Consider the following 26525-nt stretch of genomic DNA (forward strand, 5'->3'; position numbering starts at 1 on the left):
AAGAGTCTGTTGTATCATCTTTAGGGCAATTGTCCAGAAAAACAGTTTAAATTGCAATTGACTGAAAATCCAACCACAGCTGAGAACATAGCACAGTATGGCAGAAATAAGAAAGAAGGAAGGAAGGGAGGGATCATGTAATTAAAATATAGATTTGAATTTCAGCATAACTTGATCCAGGGCTCGAACATCATCACTGTTATCAGATTTTGTATGATGATCCCCGACATGTTCAGTTTCTATTACCACGGTCAATCCAGTGGAAGAAAGATGGCTTTCTTAACTGCTCAAATGGAAGTCACAGTCCTGCATGTCATTGGCCCCATGTAGCCTGATTTGGGTCACATACCCATGGCTGGCCCAATCCATATGGCCAAAAGGTTGGAAGGTTCTGATTGATCTAACTCAGTGATCCTCAGCTGGGGACAATTTTGCCGCAGGGCATCTTAGGAAATATCTGGAGACATTTTTGGTTGTCACAATTTTTGGGGAGGGAATCCTGCTGGCATCTTGTGGGCAGAGGCCAGAGAAGCTGCTAAATATCCTACAATGCACAAGACAGACTCTCACAACAAAAAATTATCCAGCCCCAAATGTCGTGTCATGTTGAGAAACCCTAGTTTAAAAAAAGCAGATCTCTCATACCTAGTGCCTGGAGGTTAGAAACACATCTGCATCAGGAAGACTGAGGCCTGGGAAGGGCCGATCATCAACTGAAAATCTGGCTCCTCTTATCCATGGCAGAGAAGTAGGGTTTTATGACAAAAAGGGAGTGGAATTGGCATACAAGTCTTCAGCTGAAGCACTGCTATCCTTTTGCTTTAAATTAACCTTATGAGCCATAATTGGTTCATCTTTAAAACGGATGGGTCCCTAACAACATGCTGCAAGGCATTTTTGTATGTGAAAAAATATGAGATATGTTTTTAAAAAAAGATTTTATTCAAATATGAAGTTTTTAGGGGGTTGTTTTAGTAAAAATTATTTTCTTACAATCTTAATTTTCAAGGCCAAAAACCTCTGGACAACGTGTCTTCTTTATCCACAACCCTATATAATATAATATAATTCACTATATCATCTCCACTTATAAAAAAAATTACATTCACTGGAATTTGCCATAAGACACAGCATTAGATACTTGGGAAATACTTTAGTCCTTAACTTTTTTCCACATTTGCAGTAAAAGGAAGACTGTTTTCTGATTAAATATGATTTCATTCAAATGGTATATTATTACATACCTTGAATGTTCAACTGTTGTTCCACCATCAGCATCTCTTGCATTGTTAGCAAACATAATCTTTTCTACATATTATATTTAATGTAATGTTGTAACTTAATATAGTAATGCATATTATATTTCTCCAACTTGGAAGTTTAACCATATGAAAATTTTATAAAAGATCTTGATAATTTTTATGCAGGAGAATAATAATTCAATACTAAGTCTTCATTCTAAGAATGTTTACTGAACACTTACTGAGTGCCAGGGATGGTGCCAAGGTCTATGTCCTAGAAGTCACAAGAGAAACCAACCCTTTGTTGTCTTCATGGAACTAACTTTCAAGAGCATTCTATGAAAAATGTGTTTAATTTTAATAAACTCATGATTGAGCTATTTTAAAACTTCAGAGTAAACTTAAAATTCTCATATAAAGAAATTACCTCAAGAATTAGAACTTGCCAGAAACACAATAGTAAGAATTAATTTTTGAGGTTTGAAATTCTACATGTCATGCCCAGTGAATCAGGTAAATCAAGTCTTGAGATCTTGTGTTCAAGAAACTTTAAAAATGGTTATAAAGTCAACCTTTGAAATGTATGAGAATTAAAAAACAGTAAATCAAACCTCAAATTCTCATTCTCTTTCTTCCTCTTTCCTTTTCAGCTGCTGCTCCAGATTTTTCAAAGACTCCAATGAAAAAGTTGATTCAGGTGCAGGTGGGCAGCGTGGTCAGCTTGGATTGTAAACCCAGAGCCTCCCCCAGGGCACTCTCCTCCTGGAAGAAAGGAGATGCCATCGTACAGGAGAATGAAAGGTATTCTGTGGTCCAAAAGGTGCCGATTTCTTCTCACTTTCCTTAGTGATGCCAAAGTAGGTTTCCCATATGAAATGAAATGCTGTAGCATTTCAATAAAACGTGAAATGTTTAAGAACCGTGATGGTAGTATTTTTGTTCTGTAATACTGTCACAATGATAGTGATAAGTTTTTGAAATCTAAAAATAGAGAGATTTCTCACCTCTTCCCACAAAGAGTACTTTATTTTAGAAAGGAATGTCTTCCTCAATTGCCTGGTGACACTCAAACTGGAATGATAAAGGAATGTCAGCCCTGGACCCAGGCCCTCACTCAGCATCCCGGTGGCCCCACATCCCAGGACAAAAAGTAATGACAGCATATGTCAAATAAATACCAATATTGCTATATTGAAATAACTTAGCATTACTGATATTAGTTTAAGCAAAGCCTTTCTTGGTTTCCTGGTTATTATAATAACATTTAAAATGAAGAGACAGAACAGGGCCAAGTTAAAAGCACAGATTCCGGAGCCAGACTGCCTGAGTCCAAATCTTCATTCTGTCTTTTACTAGCTTAATGAAGTGACTGACTCTCTCTGTGTCTCATGTCCTCGTTTGTTAGTGAGGATGGTGATATTATTACATACTTCACGTTATGAGGGTTAGTATGTGGATGAAACACATAAATATCCATAAAGCACTTAGGTAAATACCTAGCAGAGAGTAAATATAAGTATTGACTATTATTATTTATTGAGCATTTCCTGCATGCCAGGTACTATGCTCAGAGATTGTGATAAGCAGAATAATGGCCCCAAAGAAGTCCATGTCCTTATCCTGGAAACCTATGATTACGTTACATTATATGACAAAAGATAATTGAAGTTGAAGATGGAATTAAGATTGCTAACTAGTTGACTTTAAAATAAGGTGATTATCTTAGATTATCTGGATGGGCTCAAGTAATCATCTGAGCATTTAAAAGGGGAAGAGGAAAGCAAAAGGATTTGAAAGAGATGTATGATAATCAGAGAAGAGGCGGGAGAGATTCCGAGCAGGAGAGGGACCCTCATTGGGATCGCTGACTTTGAAGATGGTGGAAGGTGGCCAATGAGCAAAGGAATTTCAGACTACTATGTAAGATAGGAATAGCCCTCAGCTGATAGTCAGCAAGGAAATCTGTCCCCTAACCACAATGAACTGAATTTTACCCACAACCTGAAGGAGCAAGAATGATTCTAGAGCCTTCCAAAGGAACACAGCCCTACAACACTTTGATTTTAGCCCAGGGAGACCCATACTGGACTTCTGACCTCAAGGAGCGTGACAATAAATGTGTCTTGTTTTAGGCCACTCAGTTTATAGTAACTTGTTATAGAAGAAAGAAGAAAATAATACAGAGCTCTACACGCATTATCTCCTTTAAATATCTCTGCAGCTCTATGGTGTGTAGATCATATTATTATCTCCATTTTACTAGTGAGAAACCTACGGCTTAGAGGTATTATATAGTTTTCCTAAAGTCACATAGCCAAGATTTGAATCCATGTCTGTTTGACTCTAGGGCATAACCACTGAGCTTTTTCAATGCCACATTTTGTGAAGGGAGCCCAGAATCTTAGAGGTGATCTCAGCCTTTGAAGTCGTGGAGTCCAAATTATTCTTTTTGGAGATGGGGTGGTGGGGACAATAAAACCTTAGGCCAAGAAATGTGGATTTACTTTTCAAAAATTACAAGATCTGTTGCGGATAACCAGGTTGAACTGCTTTTAGATGAAAAAGTATTTTTATGAGTGGGTTGTGACGACACAATCTGCAATTGCTCCAAGTATTTAATGGGAGACACCTCCATTAAAAGGCAACCACAGCAGGATGACAGGGCAAAGTTGTGAGCAGAGTGGTTAAACACAATCCACCCAAAGGCTAGGCTGCACAGAATAGATTTCTGGAACAGGAAGTAATTTAGTGATTTGGAGTTTAAATCTGTAAGCCGTTATAAACAAGTATAGGCTCGTGGCACAAACCGGTTAATTTTGGCTATGCTGAAAGTTAAGTTGTCTTATATAACTGCTGGCTTTTCTGTGGTCCAAAAATTTTTAAATAGTTTTAATTGTATATGTAAATTAAGTAGTGATTATGTGGCAAGGACTTCAGTGCTTTGCACAGTAGTAAACCCACTTGTCCTCACAGTAGTGCCTATTGTAAGCAGAGGTCTTTAATCTTAATTTTTAAAAGGAATAAAAAGATTAAGGGATTTAGCTAAAGGCACATGACTAGAAGTTTACTCCCACATTATAGAGTGATGGGATAATGAGAGAAAAAAGGATATAAATTTCAGAATCTCACCTGGGATTTCTGGTTGGTCACTTCTACCTTGGTGTCATTGTCAATTATGTAACACCTCTGAAGCTTAATTTCCTCATCCATGAAATAGACTAATGCTTCCCTTACATAGTTGCTATAAAATAAGCATTTAGCATAATGTCTGCTATTTGTAGATATACTGATTAGTAAGAATGAGGTTATATTACAAATAAAGTGTTGAAAGTAAAGTGGCTGAAAGAAATAGAAGCTTTTTGTTTGTTGGTTGAGTGGCTCCTTGGCGGGTTGGTATCTCTGAAGGCAGGCAGTCAAGCTACCTGGAGTCCACAGTCATCAGGGACGCAGGCCCCTTTTATCTTGCTGCTCCACCGTCTTCATGTCATGAGCCAAAATGGCTGCTAGGGCTTCAGCCTCCCCATGACATCCTTCCCAATGTCATCCCACTGTCAGCTCCCAACGACAGGAAGGAGGAAGGTAGAAATCAGGGTACATTTCCTTCCTTTTAAGAAACTTTCTAGGGGCTGGCCTCATGGCCAAGTGGTTAAGTTTGTGCGCTCCGCTTCTGCAGCCCAGGGTTCGAATCCTGGGCGCGGACATGGCGTTGGTCATCAGGCCACGCTGAGGCGGCATCCCACATACCACAACTAGAAGGACCCACGGCTGAAAATACACAACTAGGTATCTGGGGACTTTGGGAGAAAAAGGAAAAATAAAGTCTTTAAAAAAAATAAATAAACTTTCTAGAAGTCCCAAACAGTAATTTCCTTTATATCTTACTGATCAGAAATTAGTTCCCTAGCTAGACTTAGCTGCAATGGAGGCTAGGAAATACGGATTTTTTTTTTTTTCCTGGGTGGGAATGTGCCCAATGAGAAATTGGGATTATGTTTTAAGAAGAAAGGGGAAAATGGTTGTTACTCCAGCAATGTCTCACTTTCGTAAGTGTTACTTCTCTGTCCCTTTCAAGCCTACTGACCCTCTGCTTCGTATCAGTATTTCTAACATCTCCCTATGAATAAGGAAACTTTTCGGGTATAAAAATAAAGTTAAAAAGAGAAGCATGTTTAAGGAGAGGGTCTGTAGTGCCATAGTCCTTCCCAGGTATCTCAGTCAGTTCTAGTTTCTGTAACAAAATACCATAAATTGGATGGCTGAACAAACAGAAATTTCTTTCTCACAGTTCTGTGGGGTGGAAGTCCAAGATCAGGGTACCAGCAAGGTTGAGTTTTGGTGAGGGCCTTCTTGTCAGTTGCAGGCAGCCACCTTCTTATATCCTCCCATGGCAGAAAGAGAGCAAGAGAGCTCTCCGGGTCTCTTTTAAGGGCTCTGATCCCATTCAGGAATGCTCCACCCTCATGACCTAATCACCTGGTAAAGGCCCACCTTCAAAGACCATCACATCAGGGATTAGGATTTCACATGTGCCCTGGGGGGGCTCAACCCTTCAGTACCCAGCACCACCTCTGGCCGTTCTGGTTTTGCTTTCATCTGTTTGGACGGCAGAAAGCACTGATGAGCCAGGGCCTTGTTGCTTAGGGAAAAGGCTGCTAGAAGCAATTATTGAACAAGTTGCAGATTTGAATTTTCTCCAAGTTCATGTGAAATCACAGTGGACCTGAGCCATCCATTGGCAACAAAAGCCCCATGTCTCTCCCTCTTGACAACGTGGTCTGCAGGAATCAGCCAAATCGGGGAAGCACTTTAAATGATTCATTTATTGTGGTTGGTCAATCATGGGCTGTTCCAACTTAAGACATGCAGATTGAAATCTCAGTTTGGGGAGAAGTGCATTCATTGGTGCATTTGAAAATAGAAGGTAAAAATTTTTGATGGGGTATTTATGGCAAGATTTTAAGTCCATTCGTTTTTCAGTTAGTTATTTTTTAGTAGGTGAACTTGGGTTTGTCAGTGAATATGAAACTTAGGATAAATAGGAAAGCTCTCTCCAGCCTAGCGGAGAGGCTTTTGGTGCCAAATATACTTTAGATGAAGCATATCTATACATGTATGCGTAGGTATATATATATCACTATATATTTGTGTATATATATGTGTGTATGTACATGTATATATGTATGTATATGTAAATATATATGTGTGTGTGTATGTATATCATGCAAAGCCTAAATCAGAAAAACAAATCCAAGGATTAAACATGTGTCTTTAAAAATTGTTTAAACTGATAACTATGTCCCCTATGTAAATCACACAGTACATTTGAATAATTGTAATCTACCTGGTTTGTAAGTTTTTATATCAGTACAATAGCAGCTTTGTAATCATGCACCAGCCATAGTAATGTGGATCTAAGTCAGTGCGAGACCTAAATTACAGAATAGTTTTGGAGAAATCAGTGTGTTGCTTTCAAGTAGAGAGAGCATTTCAAGCTAAGGTAATAAAGGGATTCCATCCCAATAGAGACCCAACAGAGGTCTGAGAAAAGCTGTTCCAACAGATAATAAGGGGTTATAACGCAAGTAGTGATTCTTGAGCTCTTAAAATTAAGTGCGCATTCATTTGTTTGAAAATATTTTGAAAACCTACTATGTGCTAGGCACTAGGTATTTAATTTTTATCAGAGAAGTCCTTCCCATCATTTGTAGCTTTTCAGGGCATGCGGACAGGTAACACAGGGCAGTTAAAATAAAACTGAACTGGCAAAGTACAGGATATTCAGTGACTACCTGAGAAGGCCCCATCTCCAAGGCAGGGAGCAGAGCCGGCTTTCTGGAGAATGTAACGTCTGCACCAAGACTTGAAAGATGACTAGGGTTCACCGGAGAAGACTGCTCGAGGCAGGAGGAACAGCCTGTGCAAAAGCACAGAGACAAGGACAGCATAGGTATTTAAGTAACTAAATGTTCAGTGCACCTCAAGTGTAAAGTGCCTTAGGAGAGGGGGATACAGAGAGGGTCGGGCTGTAGAGGTAAGCAGGGATAATATGGTGAATGCCATGGTAGGCTCAATTAAAGAGTTTGGGCTTTATTCCACAAGCACTGAGAAGCAACAGAATAAAGTCAAGGTAGCAGAGTAAGAAGAAATCAACTTTTAAAAACAATCACAGTGGTGGGAGTGGAGAGCGTGGATTGGAGTGGTGGGAAAACTTGAAGCAAGAACCCCAGTTAGCAGCAATTCACCCATCTAAACAAGAGAGGATTGCTGCCTGAACTCAAGAAATGGCAGTGAGCATGGAGAGAAGTATGGAGGGGGTTGAAAAGAAGGTATGTCAGCACCACCTAGGAGTTGATCAGATTAAAGATTTGGGGAGAAGATACCAGTCAAGGATGAATCCTAAATTTCCAGCTTAGGCATCAGGGAGACTGGTAGACCCATTCAGTGAGATGGGAAACATTATGGAAGGAGCAAGAGTGAGGGCAAATATGATAAGTTCAATTTGAGATTGGTTGAGTTTGAAGTGCTAGTTGAAAAACCAACTGGGTATATCTATGGGCATGTAGGGGTTGACTATATGAATCTGGAACTCAGGAGAAAGGCCTGAGCTACAAATAGAAATTTAGATGTCACAAGCATGTAGATTGTAACTGAAACCATGGCAGTGGATAAAATTGTCTGGGAACATGCGTATTAAATGGTAGAGGGTCTACATCTGACCACTGAAGCTGATAGAAACAAATTATGAGTAGAGGATGCCTGTTTTTACAATTCCATTTAAATAACTAACAATCACAATTTGTAAGTAATTGATATGTTAAGTAAAGGTCAACTTAAGTCACCTAGTGCGCAAATATACTAAACTATGAAATTACTAGCATCAGTAGTGGGTAAAGGTAGTTTTATTTTTTTGCTTTTCTTGTTCTGTGTTTGTATCGCAGTATTGAGAAAAGTTATTGTGCTTTTTCCCCCTGCAAGAATCAGGTTTTCCAAACAAACAAATGCTCTACCCTTTTGAGCGTCCAGTTTCACCAGGTGTCAATGTTTTAGTGCTGTTGAATTCATTCATTCATTCACTTAAGCCCACATGTTTTCAAAAGACTTAAATTGAGAGGTTTTGTCTCCTTTAAGCAAAGTAAAATTGAAAAAGACCCTAGAGAATGCGAACAGGCATGGTATGCAAGAAGAAATAGCCAGTTGGCATATTTTAAAGAATGTTTAGCTTTTCTGTATCACTTAGTAGTGCTTAAAACGCATTAGCCAATTATTTTAAAAAATGGGGCTTTCACTTGAATGCTATTGCTTATAATAGTAAATATGTTATTGCAATAACCTCAGTTCAGAAGAGAGTCGAAGGATGGCCCATTACTTCTAATTAAACACATTAAAATTGTTTCAGATGTTCTATGCAGCATTTAATACTATAGAAATTTAAATGCTTTTTAAAGAAATAGTAAAGATTTTCTCCAAATATTAATAGCCATAAGCCAGACAATGTTTTTAAAATATATTAACCAATTCTTAATGTATTTTTTGCATATAGTTAGAAACTGGCTTTTAAAATGCAGTAAGCATTATATGCTGTATGATTCCATTTATATGACATTCCTGAAAAAGGCACAGCTTTAGGGACGGCAAAACAGAAAAGTCATCACTGCTTGCTGGAGGCTGGCAGTGGGTGGAGAGATTGACTATTTAGGGCCTGGGGGAGTTTTTGGGGAGAGGGAATTGTTCTAGATCTTGATTGTGACAGTGGTTACATAACTACATCATTTGTTAAAATTCACAAATCTGGGCATCTTTCAAAAAGGATGCATTTATACTGTATATAAATTATACCTTAATTTTTTAAACAAAATTTTACATGCAATTTTACATTCATCTCATCCTGATTTCATAAATAGCTTCATATAGGAGTTTAAAACCTCAAGAAATGCTCCCAACAGGTCTCTTTTACCTTTGGTGTGACATAGAGTAATTCAATGACGATACTTAGGAGCAGAATCTAAACGTTTGGCAGGAACCACAATAATTCTGCCAGAGCAAGAACCACGTGGCATTTCCACCGTTGCTACGACTCATAGCCAGAGTTGTGCTTTATAAAGAGGTGTCTGGGAACTCTGTTACTATCCAGCAAATCTGTTAGGTAGTACTTCGCCTTGGCTCAAGCTCTTAGATGAAGAACAAGGATTCCTCTGCCAAGTAGTTTCTGTCGCCCTCCCTTTCCCATTCCCTCACATTTCTTGGCTCCTCTTTCCCTTATCACAGTAGAGTCTATTTTTCTTCATACTGTTCAAAGTGCTGCTCCCTTCTCTGTCTGCCTCCCATTGCCCCTTTTCACCCAAAGAGCTGGACTCCATTACCGTCTCCTTCATCCTCAGTCTGCCCACCTAAACAGCTGTCCCCTCACAATGATCAGATAGATGTGGAAGCTCAATGAGTTTCAATTAATCTACCCTGAGGCTTGCAGCTGAGATTTCAGCTAATGCTTTACTCCTGTACACTTTACTCCAATTAATTTCTAACCGTTGAACTTTCAAGAACAAGGGAGAATTTTGTTTAATATATGTCATGGTGCCACTTTCAGGACCTGGATATTAGTTGAACAGAGTCTGATGCCCCTGCTTCCTGTATGCAAGGAAGGTGCTCATGCTCTCCGCTAGTTTGTCTTATCTTTATTTTGCACTGAGGACTGTGCTAGCACTGGGAATACACAGACGAATAAGAAATAGAGCCCTCAAGGAGCTTGCACACAGTCTCTTTAGAATGTGGAAAACGTAGCTATCAGCTACACTGAGAGACTATATGATTACGGTGACCATATAATTCTATAAACTGGGATATTTTGAAAGAGAAAAAGGGCATTGTTAGTAATTACCTCCAAGACAACATGCATAACCTGGACTGGCCTGAGGAAACTGGGCATTGCCCCCCTCTCTGTAATGGGGGAGTATATAAGCCAGCAAGATGCACAGAGAAGAGAGGCTGCCTCAGCCCTGGGGAGTGGGAGAGCAGCTCCATAAGGACAGGTGTCTCAAAGGAAGTGACACTGGAGGTGTTTTGAAGGCTCTGTAAAATCAAGCAAAGCAAAAGAGTAGGGAAAATGCCATCAGAACAAAATGACTGCATGACAAGGTAGAATTGGATATTCATTACAATTGTGCCCATGGTGAAGTTCACATATGATCTGGAAAATCAGAAAGCCTGGCCTGAGTTCTTTCCCAGATAGACAACCATTTCTCTCCCTCAAAGGAGGTGAACATTGGAGGAAGAGCATTTTTCTTAAAGAGGGGCTTGAGATACCTGGGTAAATATGCGAGAGTTTCAGAGAATAGAGAACACCTCCTTCCACATCTGGGTTCCCCAACCCGAACCTCCATTTCTTTCATAATTCCAACTGGAAAGAGAAGAGGAAGGATACATTTGCCCCATACCCTATGAGAAGATTAAGCTAGTATTTAAGAGAAACGTGAAGATAAGCAAGAGAAGAGTGAACACAATCCATGACTTTGGGTTGGAATGGGGCTGCTGAGAAAGCATCACAATCAGTTCCTCTCCTCCATACCCCACCCTCCAACCATCAACACCTACCTACAGATCTTCACCAATTAACCACAGATAGCTTAAGTTTCTGCATGTGTATTTGTATCATTATTTACATGAATTATTTATGCCTAATTGGTATGCAGTATACTAATTACTAGGCACATTATTCACTGTGTAGATGAAGTTAAATGTAAGTTTTATTTGCTTCTTGATTTAATTGTAGCACGTGGAAAGAGCAAAGCATTGAAGTCAAAAAGACGTGGGTCAAATCGTGGCTCTGCTGCTGACCACCTAGCGGGTGTTAGACAAGTTACTTAACCCCTGAGTCTTGGTTTCCTTATTTGTGAAATGGCATCAGAATTCTTACCTTGCAAGCTTAGTCAGTCGATTAGGTGGTATTTGCTTGGCACACACTCTTAGCAAGAGGTTGGCTAGATAAACTGGTCTTCCCTGATAGGTAGAGAAAGGACAAGGTTTCCTTGGGACAAATTACTTCCAACTCTGTCCCTGCCCCATTTCTCTCACACTCTGGGGCACTTCTTTCTTTATCTCAGTGGACTCTAGTTGCAAAGATAAAAATAGAATAATGTGTGCAAAGCATTATTATAGTGGCTTCTATATAGCTTCTCAGAAATAGGCACCCGCTACCATTGATATTGATGGGGTTTTCGGGGTTTTTTTTGAGGAAGCTCAGCCCTGAGCTAACATCTGCCAATCCTCCTTGTTTTGCTGAGGAAGACTGGTCCTGAGCTAACATCCGTGCCCATCTTCCTCTGCTTTATCTGCGGGACGCCTACCACAGCATGGCTTGATGAGCGGTGCCATCTCCGCACCTGGGATCCGAACCAGTGAACCCCGGGCCACTGAAGCGGAACGTGTGAACTTAACTGCTGCGCCACTGGGCCAGCCCCCCGTTGATATTGTTTTTAATATTAGCTTTTTTCCATCCTGTTCCTCAGATACTTAAGGGTAACAAGACTGGAGTAAAAAGAAAGGTGAGAAAAGACCTTTCTTTTTTATGACAATCAATTGAGTTTTATGTTATTTAAACCTTCTTAAATGAATAAATTTCACCCAAATATTATTAAAGAAATTGCTACTTTCCGATGGTTTCTAAATTCGTATCAACTAAATTTCGCAGATGACCATGCAGTTCTTAAATCCACATTTCAAATTTGATTTTTATGGATTTTAAAAGTTAAGGCCACTTTAAAAAATATTTTGTCCGTGTTATGATTTTGGTAAGGAAAAGCTGGTTAATGAAGCTGAAGGTACAGGGCATTGGAATCCACTTCAAACCAGTTCTCGTTAGAATTGGGTAAATTAATTCATATCCATGCTCAGCATAAACACTTTATTTACTGATGTGTCTAACTGTACCATCTTCGTCTGGTCATATAGCATTTCTCACTCAAGCCTGAAAGTCCCACATGCCTTTCCCTACAGCCCCCCTCAGTGTTCTGTATCCCTTGCTCTTCCTGAAAATTCAAAGAAAAAATATTACTGCTATTCTGAACAACTGTGCCATCACTACCTACTACCTAGTACTTTTTCTGCTAATATGTTTAAGATGGAAAAAAACAAGAGCTTTCTCTCAAAATAAGAATATTGACTGTTTTAACACTATCAAGATAGAGTCCAAGAGTGTATACTGTTGCCTTTTGAATAATTTTTAAAAGAAAGGAGAAAGAAATGGAATTCTCATGGCATTCTGCATTTTTGCTCTTGTGATTTCCTCTCGCTGGAATCTTTTTTTCTTAACCTAGAAAACCCCTACTTATCACTGAAGGTCCAAGTATTGTTACTCACCCTGGAAAGACTTCTCCAAGCCCAACAGGCAAGACTAATTTGAGGGTTTTTTCGCTCTCATGGTTTCTCTATGTCCAATGGTGTCACAGAGTGCAGGGTATTGACTGTGCAGAAGACCGTCTCACTCAGTTCTCACAGAGCCTTTTCCTTATCTGTCTCTGCTGCCTTGATCTCTGCTCCATACATATTTGTTCATTTCAACATTCGTTTATGCATCAGCTATTTATTCAGTACCTACTGTTCCCATTAACTATTGCTGCATAACAAATCACCCTAAAACTTAATAGTGTAAGACAACAATCATTCTCTTATTTCCCACAGTTTCCGTGGGTCAGATATTGGGGAAAGGCTTGACTAGGCAGTGTTTCTTCGGGGTGTCTCACATGGCTGCAGTCAGATCGTGGCTGGACTAGAGCCGCTGGGAGCCGGCTGTATAGTACTTTCTCTTTGGCAGTCCAAGGCCTTTCCGTGCGGTCTCTGCACATCTCCAGTCAGCTAGTTAGGGTTTCCTCAAAACATGGTAGCCTCAGCAGAGTCGAAATGCTTATGTGACAGTTAGAAGCTTCAAGAGGGAACATTCGAGCTAGCAGGGTGGAAGCTGAAATCACCTAGGCTGGAAGATACAAAACCTCACTTTCCTTGCCTTCCATTGGTTACCGGGAAATCACTAAGCTAACCAGATTCAAAGGGAGGGCAGTTTGACTCTACCTCTTAATAGGAGAGTGGCAAGATTCTAGGAAAGCACGTGGGATGGGAAATCTTGTTGTGGCCACCTTTGGGAAATGCAGTCTGGCACGTCTACCGTGTGCCATGCATTGGGCTGGCCTCTGAGGAAACCATGGTGACCCAGACAGATACAGTCCCTTCTTCGTGGAACTTGCAGAAAGGAGAACAGAACACAAATAAACTGAAAACATAATTTCTCTTGCCATAAAGGAAAAAGTAAAGATACTTATATAGGGTATTTTAAGAAAGGCTTCATTAAGGAAGTAAGTTTTGGAAAGAGAACTAAATGGTAAGAAGCAATGGGTCTTCCCAAGAATTAGAAGAATTGCCTTCCAGAAATAGGCCCCGATAGGAACACAGGCCCGGAGATGGGAAGGAGATTGACTTACTTGAGAATCAAGAGGAAAGCCAGTGTGACTGAAGTGTTATGCGTGGAGGAGGAGAATAATAAAATATGAGGTCCCAGAGATGGACAGACTCCAGAAATGGGGTCCTTGAAGACTGTGATAAAAGTGTTACTTGGGCTGCCCCCGTGGTGCAGTGGTTAAGTTTGTATGTTTCACTTCAGTGGCCTGGGGTTCACCAGTTCAGATCCCGGGTATGGACCTATGCACCGCTTGGCAAGCCATGCTGTGGCAGGCATCCCACATATAAAGTAGAGGCAAATGGGCACCGATGTTAGCTCAGGGCCAGTCTTCCTCAGCAAAAAGAGGAGAATTGGCGGCAGATGTTAGCTCAGGGCTAATCTCCCTCCAAAAGAAAAAAAGTTGGATTTTATTTTCAATGGAATGAGAAGCCATTAGAGATTTTAACCTAGGGGTGTGACATGATCTGGTTAAGAGATAGCTCTGGCTGTAGTGTGGAGAGTGGGTCGAAGAGAGAAAGGAGAGAGGCAATGAATCGGGTTAGGAGAGACAACTTGGAGTTGGCAGGGTAAGATTTAGTGGAGGCTTGATTTAAAGTAACGGTGGAGGGAAAGGAGAAAGGGTTACTGTACTTTTAGAGGTAGACTGGATGAATTTGTACTTCAGATGTAAAATTTCATACCAAATGATCACATTTTATGGTTAGTTGTGTCTGAACTATGTGTATCCCCATTGGCCGTTAGACTGTAAGTCTCTAAAGGATGGGGCTGGTTCTTATTCTTTCTTTTTTTTTTCAAGGAAGATTAGCCCTGAGCTAACATCTGCCACCAATCCTCCTCTTTTTGCTGAGGAAGACTGGCCCTGAGCTAACATCCATGCCCGTCTTCCTCTACTTTCTATGTGGGACACCTGCCACGGCATGGCTTGATAAGCAGTGTGTAGGTCCACACCTGGGATCTGAACCAGCGAACCCCAGGCCACCAAAGCAGAATGTGCAAACTTACCCGCTGTGCCACCTGGCCAGCCCCCTCATTCATATTTTTATTTTCCAAAGCCCTTGGTGCTTTCTGAGTACTCAACAAATATTTGTTGAAGTGAATTTCATTCTTTTTTGGATTTCTCATGTCTTAAAAGTAGCTATAATTTTCTTATTTTATTTATTGTAATTCTTAAAAATGTGCAAAACTGATTTTTTTATAGATTTCTATTTGAGGCTTCCCGTTAAAAATATGAAAAGTGCTATATTTCAGTATATTCTTCCTCCTCCCTGAGGCCTTTAACCACAATAAGGGTGGAGGGATGGGTGGATGGTTGAATGGATGATTAGGTGTGGTGCCATTGCATTTCCATGAAAAAGGAAGAAATACGCGGATCAGTCCTGATGGTTGCTGCCTCCCACATTCTGATGCCAGAAAAGAGTTATTCATAATTTATGATCTGTTATATAAGTTCTAATGAGTAGGTACACTAAGTTAAATTTCTTACTGCCTAACAAACTAAAAAAAAATCATTTTGTACCTTCACCTGTTTTCCACTTCCTGATCTTCTTTATAATATTTTGTAATTCTATCTTAATGCAGATTTTATTGCTAGAGCAGTTTCTCTGGGAAGATAAGAGTGTTTGACCCTTTGTGAGTCTATAATCCTGAAAAAAATCTATAATGGAGGTTGAACATAAAAATCTACCTTATTTTGGAAAAATAAATCTTTTCTAACCTTTTACATTAAAATGCTAAAGAAAGAGGCACCTTTAACTTGTTAAAGATTTTATTAAGCGCTTAATTTTCCACAGTATTTATTAATTAACTTAATTGGGAAAATCAGAGTATTTTAAAGCTTGATGTAAGTTCATGTGTTTTGCTAGTTTAGGTACTTAGAAAACTTTACACCTCACTGTATTATTTCTTATTTCTTTATTACTCTAGCCTCATGTTAATAACTTTATGTCTTCTAGTTTATTTCATTTGCTTACATCATGTCTCATTCCGAAAAGAACTTGAGACAGTTTGTCTCAAAATACACACAACGTGAACATTGAGGAGAAAAAAATATGCCAGGGTTCCAGTTGCCTAAAATGTAACTTATATTAGGTCAGCATATATTCTTCCCAGTGAATCCTTATTGCTTATTACAGAGCTTGGTCGATAGTACATGTTCAATAAATACTTGTAGAATGGATGAATGAGGTTAGTTTTACAAAACATGCCAACAGATCCATTTGCTTAGTTGAGATCCAGTTTTGGCTCAGAGCTTTCTGCTAACAAATGAGCAGAGAAAAATACTGCTAATTGCACAATACACAGTGTCCATACGATGAAATGAAACCATTTGAAAAGGAGATAGGCAATTCTTTGTAGGCAAAAACATGCAAATGTATATGTCCAAATCCAATGGATTGTCAAGGAGAGAACACTGAGTAATGTAGTATTAAGAGTCAGCATCCTTAAAATAAAATATGATGAGTTTTAAAGGGTTTTTTTCTTTCTCACAATCCAGGGGTAACTTTGAGTATCAAGACTCAGGACTCAAAGAATAGATAGACCACATTTCTTTTAGCCAATCATCCACGAATATGATTTCTCACATGTAATAAGCATGTAGTAAGTTTTTAATAAGCTTGAACAAAAAATTATTTAAAGGTTTTGTTCAGTATCAGGTATCTGGGGTACAGAGAAGGTGCCGTTGTGAAAATGAAGAGTCAAATGCTGAAAGAATCAATTGAACTGGTATTAAAGTTTGTATCATCTGTTAAAGATGTGGTGGCTCACCAGAACCTGTGTCTGAACAGACAATGATCACCACTCTGCATGGAGGAAGGACAAGAAAATTCAGGTTATTAGGGCTGAAATTTTTCTCCAAAAACAATTTGAGACCCACTCCAGTGTGTGGAGGAATGTGTGACCCAATACCTTACATTCTTGAGCTATGCAACATTGCCACTTTATTTTTGTGTGAGATAATTTTTAAGGAGCCAACCACCAAATGCAGATGGTCGTCATAAAAGACTAGCTCAATAAGGTGTATCTAGAAAGGCTAAGACTGAAGCCTCCAAGACAAAGAGGTTCCAGACATACTCCTGTCATTGGATGAGTTGAATTGCTAACAGGAGTTGCTAACCTGATGTCCACAGAACCTTAGACAATTCATCTTGAATTGTTATCAAATCTGTTCTTGTTGTTATTGTTGTGTATGTACATGCATTTGTTCTGTAGAGAGGATCCTCAGACTTTTCAAATAAGCAAAGAACTTTGTGTCCCAGAAAGGTTAGGAATACTGCATAATATTGTAAATGAGCCACTTAAATATTGATGGCTATCTATAAAAGAGATGACCTTGGAATTGGAATCTACCAATTCCAAAACCATTCTCTCTTGTAAGAACTCAACATCAGGGCTGATGTATTTTGGGCCAGTCTTGATACATGATAAAACATTATACTCTTGAGATGTGATAAAACCTTATACTCTCTATATCGAATATTGTCTCTGAACTCTTCATACTGGTTGTGACAACAAATATTTGTTGAAAAACTACTATGTGCATGGCACCAACTTTTGATAACTTGTATCCTTTAGGGATTTAGGAACTCTAGAAGTTTCTGTTAGCTGAGAAGTAATTCAAGGATATTACACAGAATTATTAGGTAAGTTGCAGAAACTGACTTAGAAATGGACAGGAAAGTGGATGGCTCCCGGAATCCTGGCAGCAGGGGTTGCACCATCTTATCACAGCAAGTGCTGGAATGAATGAACTAACCATTATTTTTCTCTTTGTGTCACAAATCAAAGTTTGAGGAGGGAGTGTCCAAAGGACATAGCTTAGAATACTGTTTCTCAAGGTGTGGTCCCCACATTAGCATCACCAGAATCCTGAGAACTTGTTAGAAATGCAAATCTTTGGGCCCCAGCCCAGACCTAATCTAGTGGTGAGCTCAGCACTGGGCATATTAAGGAGTCCTCCAGGTGATTGGTGCACAGTAAAGTTTGAGAAACACTACCAGTGTGTCACATATCTACCCCTCAGCTAGGATCACACAGGGGACGCTGATTTACAGCTCTACCAAGACTGCATACAATAGGGGAAGAGAATTCCCCAAAGGAAGTTCAGTGTTGTTTACCAAAGAAAGGAGAATTGATCCTGAGCAGCCAAAAGATATCCAGCACCTTCTACATCCCTTGTTGGTGAAATTTCTCTTGTGCATGCAACGTAAGTATCTTGTACTTTAGCATTGCTGTTGGAGGTGAGGTCCATTCCAGGGCTGCCAGTCTCTAAGATGAAGGCCACCCATTGGAGTAACACTTGGGCCTCTCTTCACCCCTTCCACGGAGAAAGTACGTGACTCCTGATTTTGAGTAGGAGACCTTGACGTCGTAGCTCAGCCCTCTGCCTTCTTTCTCTTTGGTGTCTGCCTGCCTATAGAGAATGAATATATTCTGCTGTTCTCTGTACCATGCAGTAAGGGAGTTGGCCCGTACAGGGAGCTCCTGTGGTGGTCCACCTGTGCTAGGGAGCTTAGGTCTGTCTAACTCTGGGATGAAGTGTCAGAAAACCATTGTTGCTCACCTCAGCAGTTTTGCAACAGCTTTATCTCTAAGGTAAGTAATAAAGCTGACATTCTGATTTTCACTGATTTGGCTCATGAATCTCTCTCTCAGGTGGAGAAGAATAGTGTCAAGTATGGGGCCCCTTGGAACCTTAATAAGTATTCCATTCGAGGTTTGCTTTGACTTCTTGAGCGAAATTGTTTGTCATGTTTGTTTGTTTTACTATCTCAGACATCTGAGTGTTTATTGTTTTTGCAGATACTCTATTCTATAAGGATTTAAATGTTTCAAATGGATTACTGCCTGGGCCTCATGATTACTTAGATGAATAGTTTTATATAATCATTCAAACTAGAAATTTCCTTTTGGGGCCTTTTGTTCTATAGATTTGGGTCCATTTTAGACGGAAAACCTACTGAGTCACTGTCGTAACGATCAATTTAGCTCCAAATATATTTGTTATGATAGATAAGCATTGGGGAAGCTTTTGTAAAAGTAATGAAAATGTTCCTTTATTGTTGATTCTCTTCTTATGAATATGAAAAAATGTTAATTGAGATGAAAAAAGTGCGTTTCTCTTGGCTGTAGAGTGGAGTCGTGCTCTGTTTCTCTAGGAGCTCCGGTGCCTGTTCCATGTAATGTGTACGGCCAATGAAGTAACAAAGCTGCATGTTATTAGCCTTGTGTTTACTCAGATAGGATAATTAACTGCTGAATTTTCTTGGCTCTGCCTCTCTTCCTTGGAGATTTTCTAACCGATAAAGCACTAAACTAACGCTGTTGGATTTATAAGATGAAAGCCCCAAATGGTATAGCTAAAAGAATGAGAATTCTAATGTTATTTTCCTAAATTCTGTTTGTAGGTTATCAGTGAACTCAACAGGGAGAAGTTATTTCACCAAGTGTATGGGGATGAGAGGAGTTGTAAATGAAAACATACACTATATGCTCTTTTTCTCTGACATTTATTTTCTCATGCATTTTCATCAATTTATATTTGCTTTTCTTAACTGTCATAATTTATCCTGTAATATATGCATTGTGAGTACTTTTCTCTTAAGGCTAATTGTAAGCATCCATCTCTTAGAGTATGTACTCAGAAAGTGAAATCCAAAATAGCCTTGTTATTTTCTATACAGCAGTTTAATCATTACCATCTCATGTGATCTCATCTCCACTGAGATGTGCTTCCTGAGAAAATGTAGAGTTGCAGCGTGTTTGTTAAAATTCAAGTTGCATAAATTACCGTAATATTCAGAACATAGGCAGGGGAAAAACAGTATTTTCAGAAATCCTGCCTGGCATGCATAATACTCCTCAGTTTGCCCATTCTAAAAACATACTGTATTATTATAGATGCTTAAATGTCAGCATAAAGTACAGGTCAGTGTTGCCTAGACAACAGTCTACTTTCGGAACAAACAGGGTTTGTTAACAGTCATAAATTCAGTGCCATCACTGAATTACAGCATGGACCATTAGAGCAGCTTAGAGCAATTAAAGTTTACTTATCCCAAACTAACCATAGACTGCACAAAGTTAAGTGAAATAATTAACCTCTTTTACTACAAAAGGGAAGACCAATAAAAGGCTACAGATAAAGGTATATTATAAAACTGATCAAGGAGTTAAAATGCCACAGTGATTGAAATTGCGCTTTTCTCAAAGCAAAGGGGAATACCATATTTCTGAATGTTAATCTCATAAGTCTTCATTCAACTTTTGTGCCAAGACTAGAGTCACTCATTATTATCTACCCTTTCAGCTCTACCCATTTGCAGCAAAACGTGTTCCCAGAAAGCTCAGAAAGCAATTTCATTTGTAGCAAAGTGGTATAAAATTTTCACTTCGGATCTCTGTAGGGAAGCTTGGGTTATTGAAGGTTTTCAGTTGAGAAACAATTACTCCATCCATTTACTGAATATTGTTTATTTTTGTGTTGTGTGAAATGCCCTGAGGGCCTCTTAAAACTTACTGGAAGAACCAATTTAGGAATAAAATATCCAATTAGCTCAAAATTTTACGATGTACAGAGTTTGCATTCTTTGAGCGTCAATTTGTTTGTTTTGGAGTCTTTGTGTGATTCCTGAGGTGTTAGCTTTGGCTTTGAAACTGCTCCTCATCTCAACGTAGTCCTAAGGATAGCTTTGCTCATTTAGAGTTCTTAAACCTTACGCACTAAAGGATGTCTGGTTCTTCCAACACTCCTAACAGTTCTGTGTTTGTACCGAAAAGTTGGCCGTGGCACTAATTCATAGCATTGGCAGAGATCTGAAGTTGCCTGTCTCTGTTCTGTGATACCCAAATCAGAAGCTCTAGTAAGCTTACGCTGAATATTTGTTCAGTCCACAGGAGACATTTTACTTTGTTTTAGTGCTTGCTAACCTCAGAAGTGGTAGACTGCCCAGCTTCCAGGAGCTTCCAGTTCTCCTAGGAGCTTCCACTTCTTCCAGGAGATTCCAGTTCTCCCTCTACCTCAGGACAGATGAGCTGGCCTCACTATTTAAATGTCTTCAAAATTTTCTGATATCGTCATACAGCTTGCTTTCTTCACATATTAAAATCTCCAGCAGATCTTCACTTTCTTATGAATGGTAATGGTAGATAAAATTTATTGAGCCATGCTGTGGGTCAAGTACCAGTCTCTCTGGGAGTCATGGCCGAAAAATTTTAGAAAAAGAGCTTAGCAATCAAAATGGGTCGGGAGGACGCCCTCATTTGTACTCTGTCCTTCCTCCTCTGGGACTTTTCTCTACCAGGTCTCTCTCTCCCTCTCTTTTCCTCTTTCCCTCTCTCCTCCCCTCACCTTCAGTCTCTCCTTCTCTGTTGACTTCTTCCTTAGTGGTACAAGTATATGCTCAATCCTCTTATCCTAGGAAGATAATTCTTTCCATCCAGCCTTCTATTGCCTCGTCTTTCTTGGTTCCGTATATATATGGTTCCATATATATGTATATGTATAGACGTACATGTCTATAAATATATATATATGTGTGCGTATAATAGTCTGCACACTTTCTGCATTTATTCCCTTATAATTCATAAAGTCCTTAGCACCTTGCAATCTGCCTTCACCAGTCCCAGTTCTTCTACAGTGACTCTCTAAAGGCATACGGTCATTTGTTCATTCAACAAGTATTGTTTTTGAGCATCAGCTCTGTGCTGGGAACTGTTAAAGGCACTAGGAACTTAGCAGTGAGTAATCCAGATACCATCCCTGCCTCCAGAGAGTTTACAGTTGGCAATAGGAGAATAATATTAGTCAAATAGGCACGCAAATAAATAATTGGCCAGTTCCCAAATGCTATTCAGAAAGCATAGAATATGTATGATCAATTATAGGAAGACTGAATCCAAACCTGTGGGATCAGGGAAGTGACTGAAATCTGAAGCTTGAATACACATTAACGAGACATCGGGAACAATTTTTATAAAGGCCCCAAGACAAGAAAAAGCACAAGAAAGTACAGGAATAGTTCTGTGATTGGAGAAAGGCAACTGAGGTAGAATTCAAGAGCCCTTATGAAGTCAGAGAGAGGTGGGATCTTGATGAGAGATTGTGGCTTGGGCTTAGGATATAGCCTTTCTCCTACAGGCAACGTGATGCCGGAGGAGGAGTCTAAGCGAGGGCTGGGCAGGAGGGGCTATAGCAGGATTACATGATCAAATTTATATTTCCTTAAATTTACCTATGTTTCTCAAAACAGTCTCCATGTCCTAAGTTTTCATTGATTTGTACCTTTCTGCAGAGTTTCCTCTTTTCATTAATATTGAACACTATTTGAGAAAATCTTTGTCCTCTGATAAGCTAAGACATTAAGAGATTTTTCTTCGATCATCTCTCCGAGAAAAGTGTTGAGCTTACGTATCATGCCCAACAAAGTGGTCAGGGTTCCATGGGGTAATCAGACACAGTACCTTTTTTAACAGCTTCCTAGGAAAATTCTTGGAATTTTTAACCCTTCAACTTAGTTCCTTAAATTGAAATACAATGCTATGTGTTCCCTGATTAGCTTTCTAGGCTATTCTCAAACCCTTTGGTTTTGAATATAACTTGACACATTTAAAAAAAAAAAAATCACATGAGCAACAAACATTCGTGGATAACTCTATGCAGGATCAAACAGGTCACTGTGTTGTGCTAGCTCTCGTTCTACCATGACTTTCTCAATCAAGAAATTGTAACTGGGAGCTGGCCCGTGGTCTAGTGGTTAAAGTTCCACATGGTCTGCTTTGGCGACCAGGTTCACCGGTTTGGATCCCAGGCACAGACCTAGACCTCTTGGCAGCCACACTGTGGCAGCAACCCACATACAAAGTAGAGGAAGATTGGCACAGAAATCAGCTCAGGGCTAATCTTCCTCAAGTGAAAAAAAGAGGAAGATTGGCAGCAGATGTTAGCTCCAGGCAAATCTTCCTCACAAGAAAAAATATATATATATTAAAAAATATTAAAAAGTTTATAAAGTAAAAGGAAAAGACAAGGAAATGTAACCAGTATACAAGTGAAAGTGAGTAACAGGCTATTAAAGGAATATGTACATAGACACACACATATACACAACATAAAACCCATATCTTGTATATTTTTGATACATAAACTTATACTAGTTACCACATTTTTGACACACACCTAAAAATCTTTCAACAAACAAGATAATATTTAGAGATTGAGTTGAGATTTCCCACTCTAGTGTAATGTCCTCAGCATCTTTCCTGTCTACTGTATGGCCCCAAAGTCGGAGGCATTTATTGTCCATGGTTTACATATATTGTGACACACTGACACTGGGGTTAGAAACCTCTTTAAGAAGTTTACCATCCTAGGGGCTGGCCCCGTGGCTGAGTGGTTAAATTCACACGCTCCACTTCGGCAGCCCAGGGTTTTGCCAGTTCGGATCCTGGGCACGGACATGGCACCGCTTATCAGGCCACGTTGAAGGGACATCCCACATGCCACAACTAGAAGGACCCACAACTAAAAATATACAGCTGTGTACCGGGGAGCTTTTGGGAAAAATAGGAAAAATAAAATCTTTAAAAAAAAAGTTTACCATCCCTTTGGATAGATGCAACACTTACATATCAAAGATATGAACCACAAAACATAAAAGCATTCTAAACATTAAATGCACACTATGGATAGTAAAGATTTTAGGAATTCAAAGAAAAGGAAAATAATTATGGGTAGACAGGATGGCAATAAAGATTCATGTATTGGACTAATGACAGGTTAACCCTTTCTCATTCTTCTTTCTCAGTTTAAATGACACCTTTTCTAAGAGGCTTTTCTTAAGAACCTGTTATGGAAACACTCCCTGTATCAATTACTCTCTATTGTATCACTCTGTCAGTCTCCTTCTGGGGACTTCTCAAAAATCTGAACTTATCATATTTACTTATTTAATTATTTTGTCTGTGCCTTTCACTAGACTGTTATTTCCATGACGGTGAGGATTTCTGTCTTGCCCACCCTGTAATCCCAGAGGCTCTCACAGTGCCTAGCACACGTAGGGGACTCATTTATATTTCCTTAGTTACATGCAAAAGCTTCAAGTGCTTTAAGCTTATTCTCAGAAACTCTAATGTAATGTTCATTTGCATTACCCAGATTCTTTGCAATAGCTCACAGGTGACCATGCAAATGTTCTTTTGCAAAATTTGGATTTATATTGGAGTAAATGTGACTCTCCCAAGTTCATAATGAAAGGCAAGCAAGTTTCTTATTTCTTATATACTGTTTCAAATTTAAAGGAAATAGTGTCATGTCTACTTTTTATTTTCTCCGAACTGATAAGGCTAACCTCATGAGTAATCTACTACACCACATATATATATATATATATATATATATATATATATATATTTATATGTGTGTGAGGAAGATTGGCCCTGAGCTAACGTCTGTTACCAGTCTTCCTCTTTTTGCTTGAGGAAGATTGTCACTGGGCTAACATCTGTGCCAATCTTCCTCTATTTTATGTGGGATACCGCCATAGCATGGCTTGAGGAGTGGTGCTAGGTCTGCGCCCAGGATCTGAACTGGCCAAACCCTGGGCCGCCGAAGCAGAGCACATGAACTCAACCCCTACGCCACCAGGCTGGCCCCCCACACCATATATTTTTTTTAAACATTTCACACTTGTTTGATAAAGACATCCCCAAAAGTAGGTGTACTGATAAGTAATACTGTGTAAAAATATCAAGAAAAGCTTGAATTGGTGGAGCATTTTTTCTCATTGTTTTGCTTGTATATGTGTGAATAAATTTTCTTTTAATTTTCCTTATTCCCAGAAAGGCTAAGCACAGGTTTATCTTGCCTTAAAAATACTAGCTTAAGGCAATACTTATGTAAAAACATTGCTATTTATTTGAAAACAGTGACTATTATACATTTATTTGTCTAATTTGTATTTCCTTTAGAATCTCTTTTTTAAAAGGTGGAGGACTCAAAATAGCCAATGTAACAAAAGCTGATGTTGGAACTTACACCTGCATAGCAGAAAACCAGTTTGGGAAAGCAAATGGCACAACATACTTGGTTGTTACAGGTAGGTGCATTTCTTAAAGATTCCTTTACATAGGGATGCATTGTGTGTGGTATGTTATTTAGATCAAAGAAAAAAGTGTTTTTCACAATCTGCAGAGCACTATGAATGTAGAGCTTGTGTTATTTTAACCAGTGAAAATCAAGATAATAATTCTTAATATTTATTTACACATTACACTGTGCACCAGGGAACACGTTAACTACTGCACTTGCATCATGGGCAATAGAATTACAAATAGTGTGTGCCAATGATCTTTTATTTTATATTCTTGGGTTATGTCAGATATTTTGGCTATACTTTTTCTTTTTCAATATATTTGATATTTTCTGGAGATGTTTAAGTCCACGGAATAATCCTTGACATCAATAAGAGTCGCTTCGAGTTGTGGATATAGTTCTTTTATTCATTCAAGAAACAAATTGAGTACCTGCCATGTGTCAGGTGCTTGGGTTATATCAATAAACAAACTGACAAAGATGCTGCCCTCATGAAGCTTACCTTCTACCAAAGGTAAAAAGAAAATAAGCACTAGGAATAAAAAGCAAGGAAATTATTAGAGGAAAAAAAATTGAGAAAATACAGAGGCATGTATGGGAGAGGTAAGCCGGAGAATGAAAGAGAGGGGTCAGAGAAGGTCTCACTGAGAAGGAGATATTTGGGCAAAGATTTCCTGGATAAGGCAGTTAACCAATAGATCCCTTGGGACAGTCATGTGAGGGCTTTGTAGACCTTGTTAGGATTTTAGCTTTCAGTTAGAGTGAGAAGTGGAAGTTGGTGCAAAGTTGACATGATGAAATGACGTGATGTGAAATATATTTTTAAAGGGTTACTCTAGCTTCTCTGTTGAGAACAGACTGTGGAGAAATCAAGGCTGGAAGCAGGAGAGGGCTCAGGAGACCATTGCTGCAATCCAGGCAGGAGCCGATAATGACCCAAATGTGGGTAGCAGCAGAGGAGTTGATGGGAAGGGATCTGCTTCTGCATATAGCCTGCATGTAGAGTCAGTAGGAGCTGCTGACAAATTGAATGTGAGGTCCAAGAGAAAGAAAGGAGACAAGGATGACTACAGGGTCTTTGGAGCAGCAGAAAGAATGACCGTCAAAACAACTGAGATGGGAAAGGCTGAGATTACACAGGTCTGAGGAGGAGGAAGAGCAGGAGTTCAATTTGGCTATGTTGAGTATGAGATGTTTATTAGGCTCTCTGTCTGTAAAGCAAATCACAGTATTCTGCAGTAACAAATAAATCCAAGATGTCAGTGGATTAAAATAGCAACAGTTTACTTTTTGCTCATGCTGCAAGTCCATGGTGGGTCAGCTAAGCAGTCTTCATCCAAGAAAAAAGGGTCCCACTGCCTGCACCATCTGGCACATTGCCCATCATGGTGGAAGAGGAAAGAAGACATGGAAAATTGTCCATTAGTTCTTCCAGGCTTCTGTCTGTCAGTGCCATACATTTAGCTATGCATGAATTCAAAGGCATTAAGAATTTAGTTCTGCTCTGTGCCCTGAAAGAAATAAGGGTGAACAATAATGTCTATTACAACATCTAAGTAGGTATGCCAGTAGGTAGTTGGATGTATAAACCTGGAGTTAGGAAGAGAGATCTGAGATCTAGGATGGAGATATACATTTTGGAGTTGGTAACCTGTAGATATGTACTTGTAAAGAAGAGACTAGGTAAAATTCTCAAGAAACTGAGTAAAGACAGAGAATAGGAAAACCAAGGACTGAGGTTGAGGCAGGC

General features: G+C 39.3%; 1 protein-coding gene across 5 annotated transcripts in view; it reads left to right on the forward strand.

Moving 5' to 3' along the window:
* Window positions 1-26525, forward strand: part of CNTN3 (contactin 3) — a 314732-nt gene that overhangs the window by 226868 nt on the left and 61339 nt on the right. For all 5 annotated transcript variants that reach the window (XM_014851951.3, XM_014851952.3, XM_044754830.2 and 2 more), the window contains 2 exons: window positions 1892-2042; window positions 24652-24779. In XM_014851951.3, coding sequence (XP_014707437.2) covers window positions 1892-2042; window positions 24652-24779 — 279 coding nt within the window. The remainder of the gene's footprint in view (window positions 1-1891; window positions 2043-24651; window positions 24780-26525) is intronic.

The sequence above is a fragment of the Equus asinus genome, chromosome 21, assembly GCF_041296235.1.
Source record: "Equus asinus isolate D_3611 breed Donkey chromosome 21, EquAss-T2T_v2, whole genome shotgun sequence".
Lineage (NCBI taxonomy): Eukaryota > Metazoa > Chordata > Mammalia > Perissodactyla > Equidae > Equus > Equus asinus.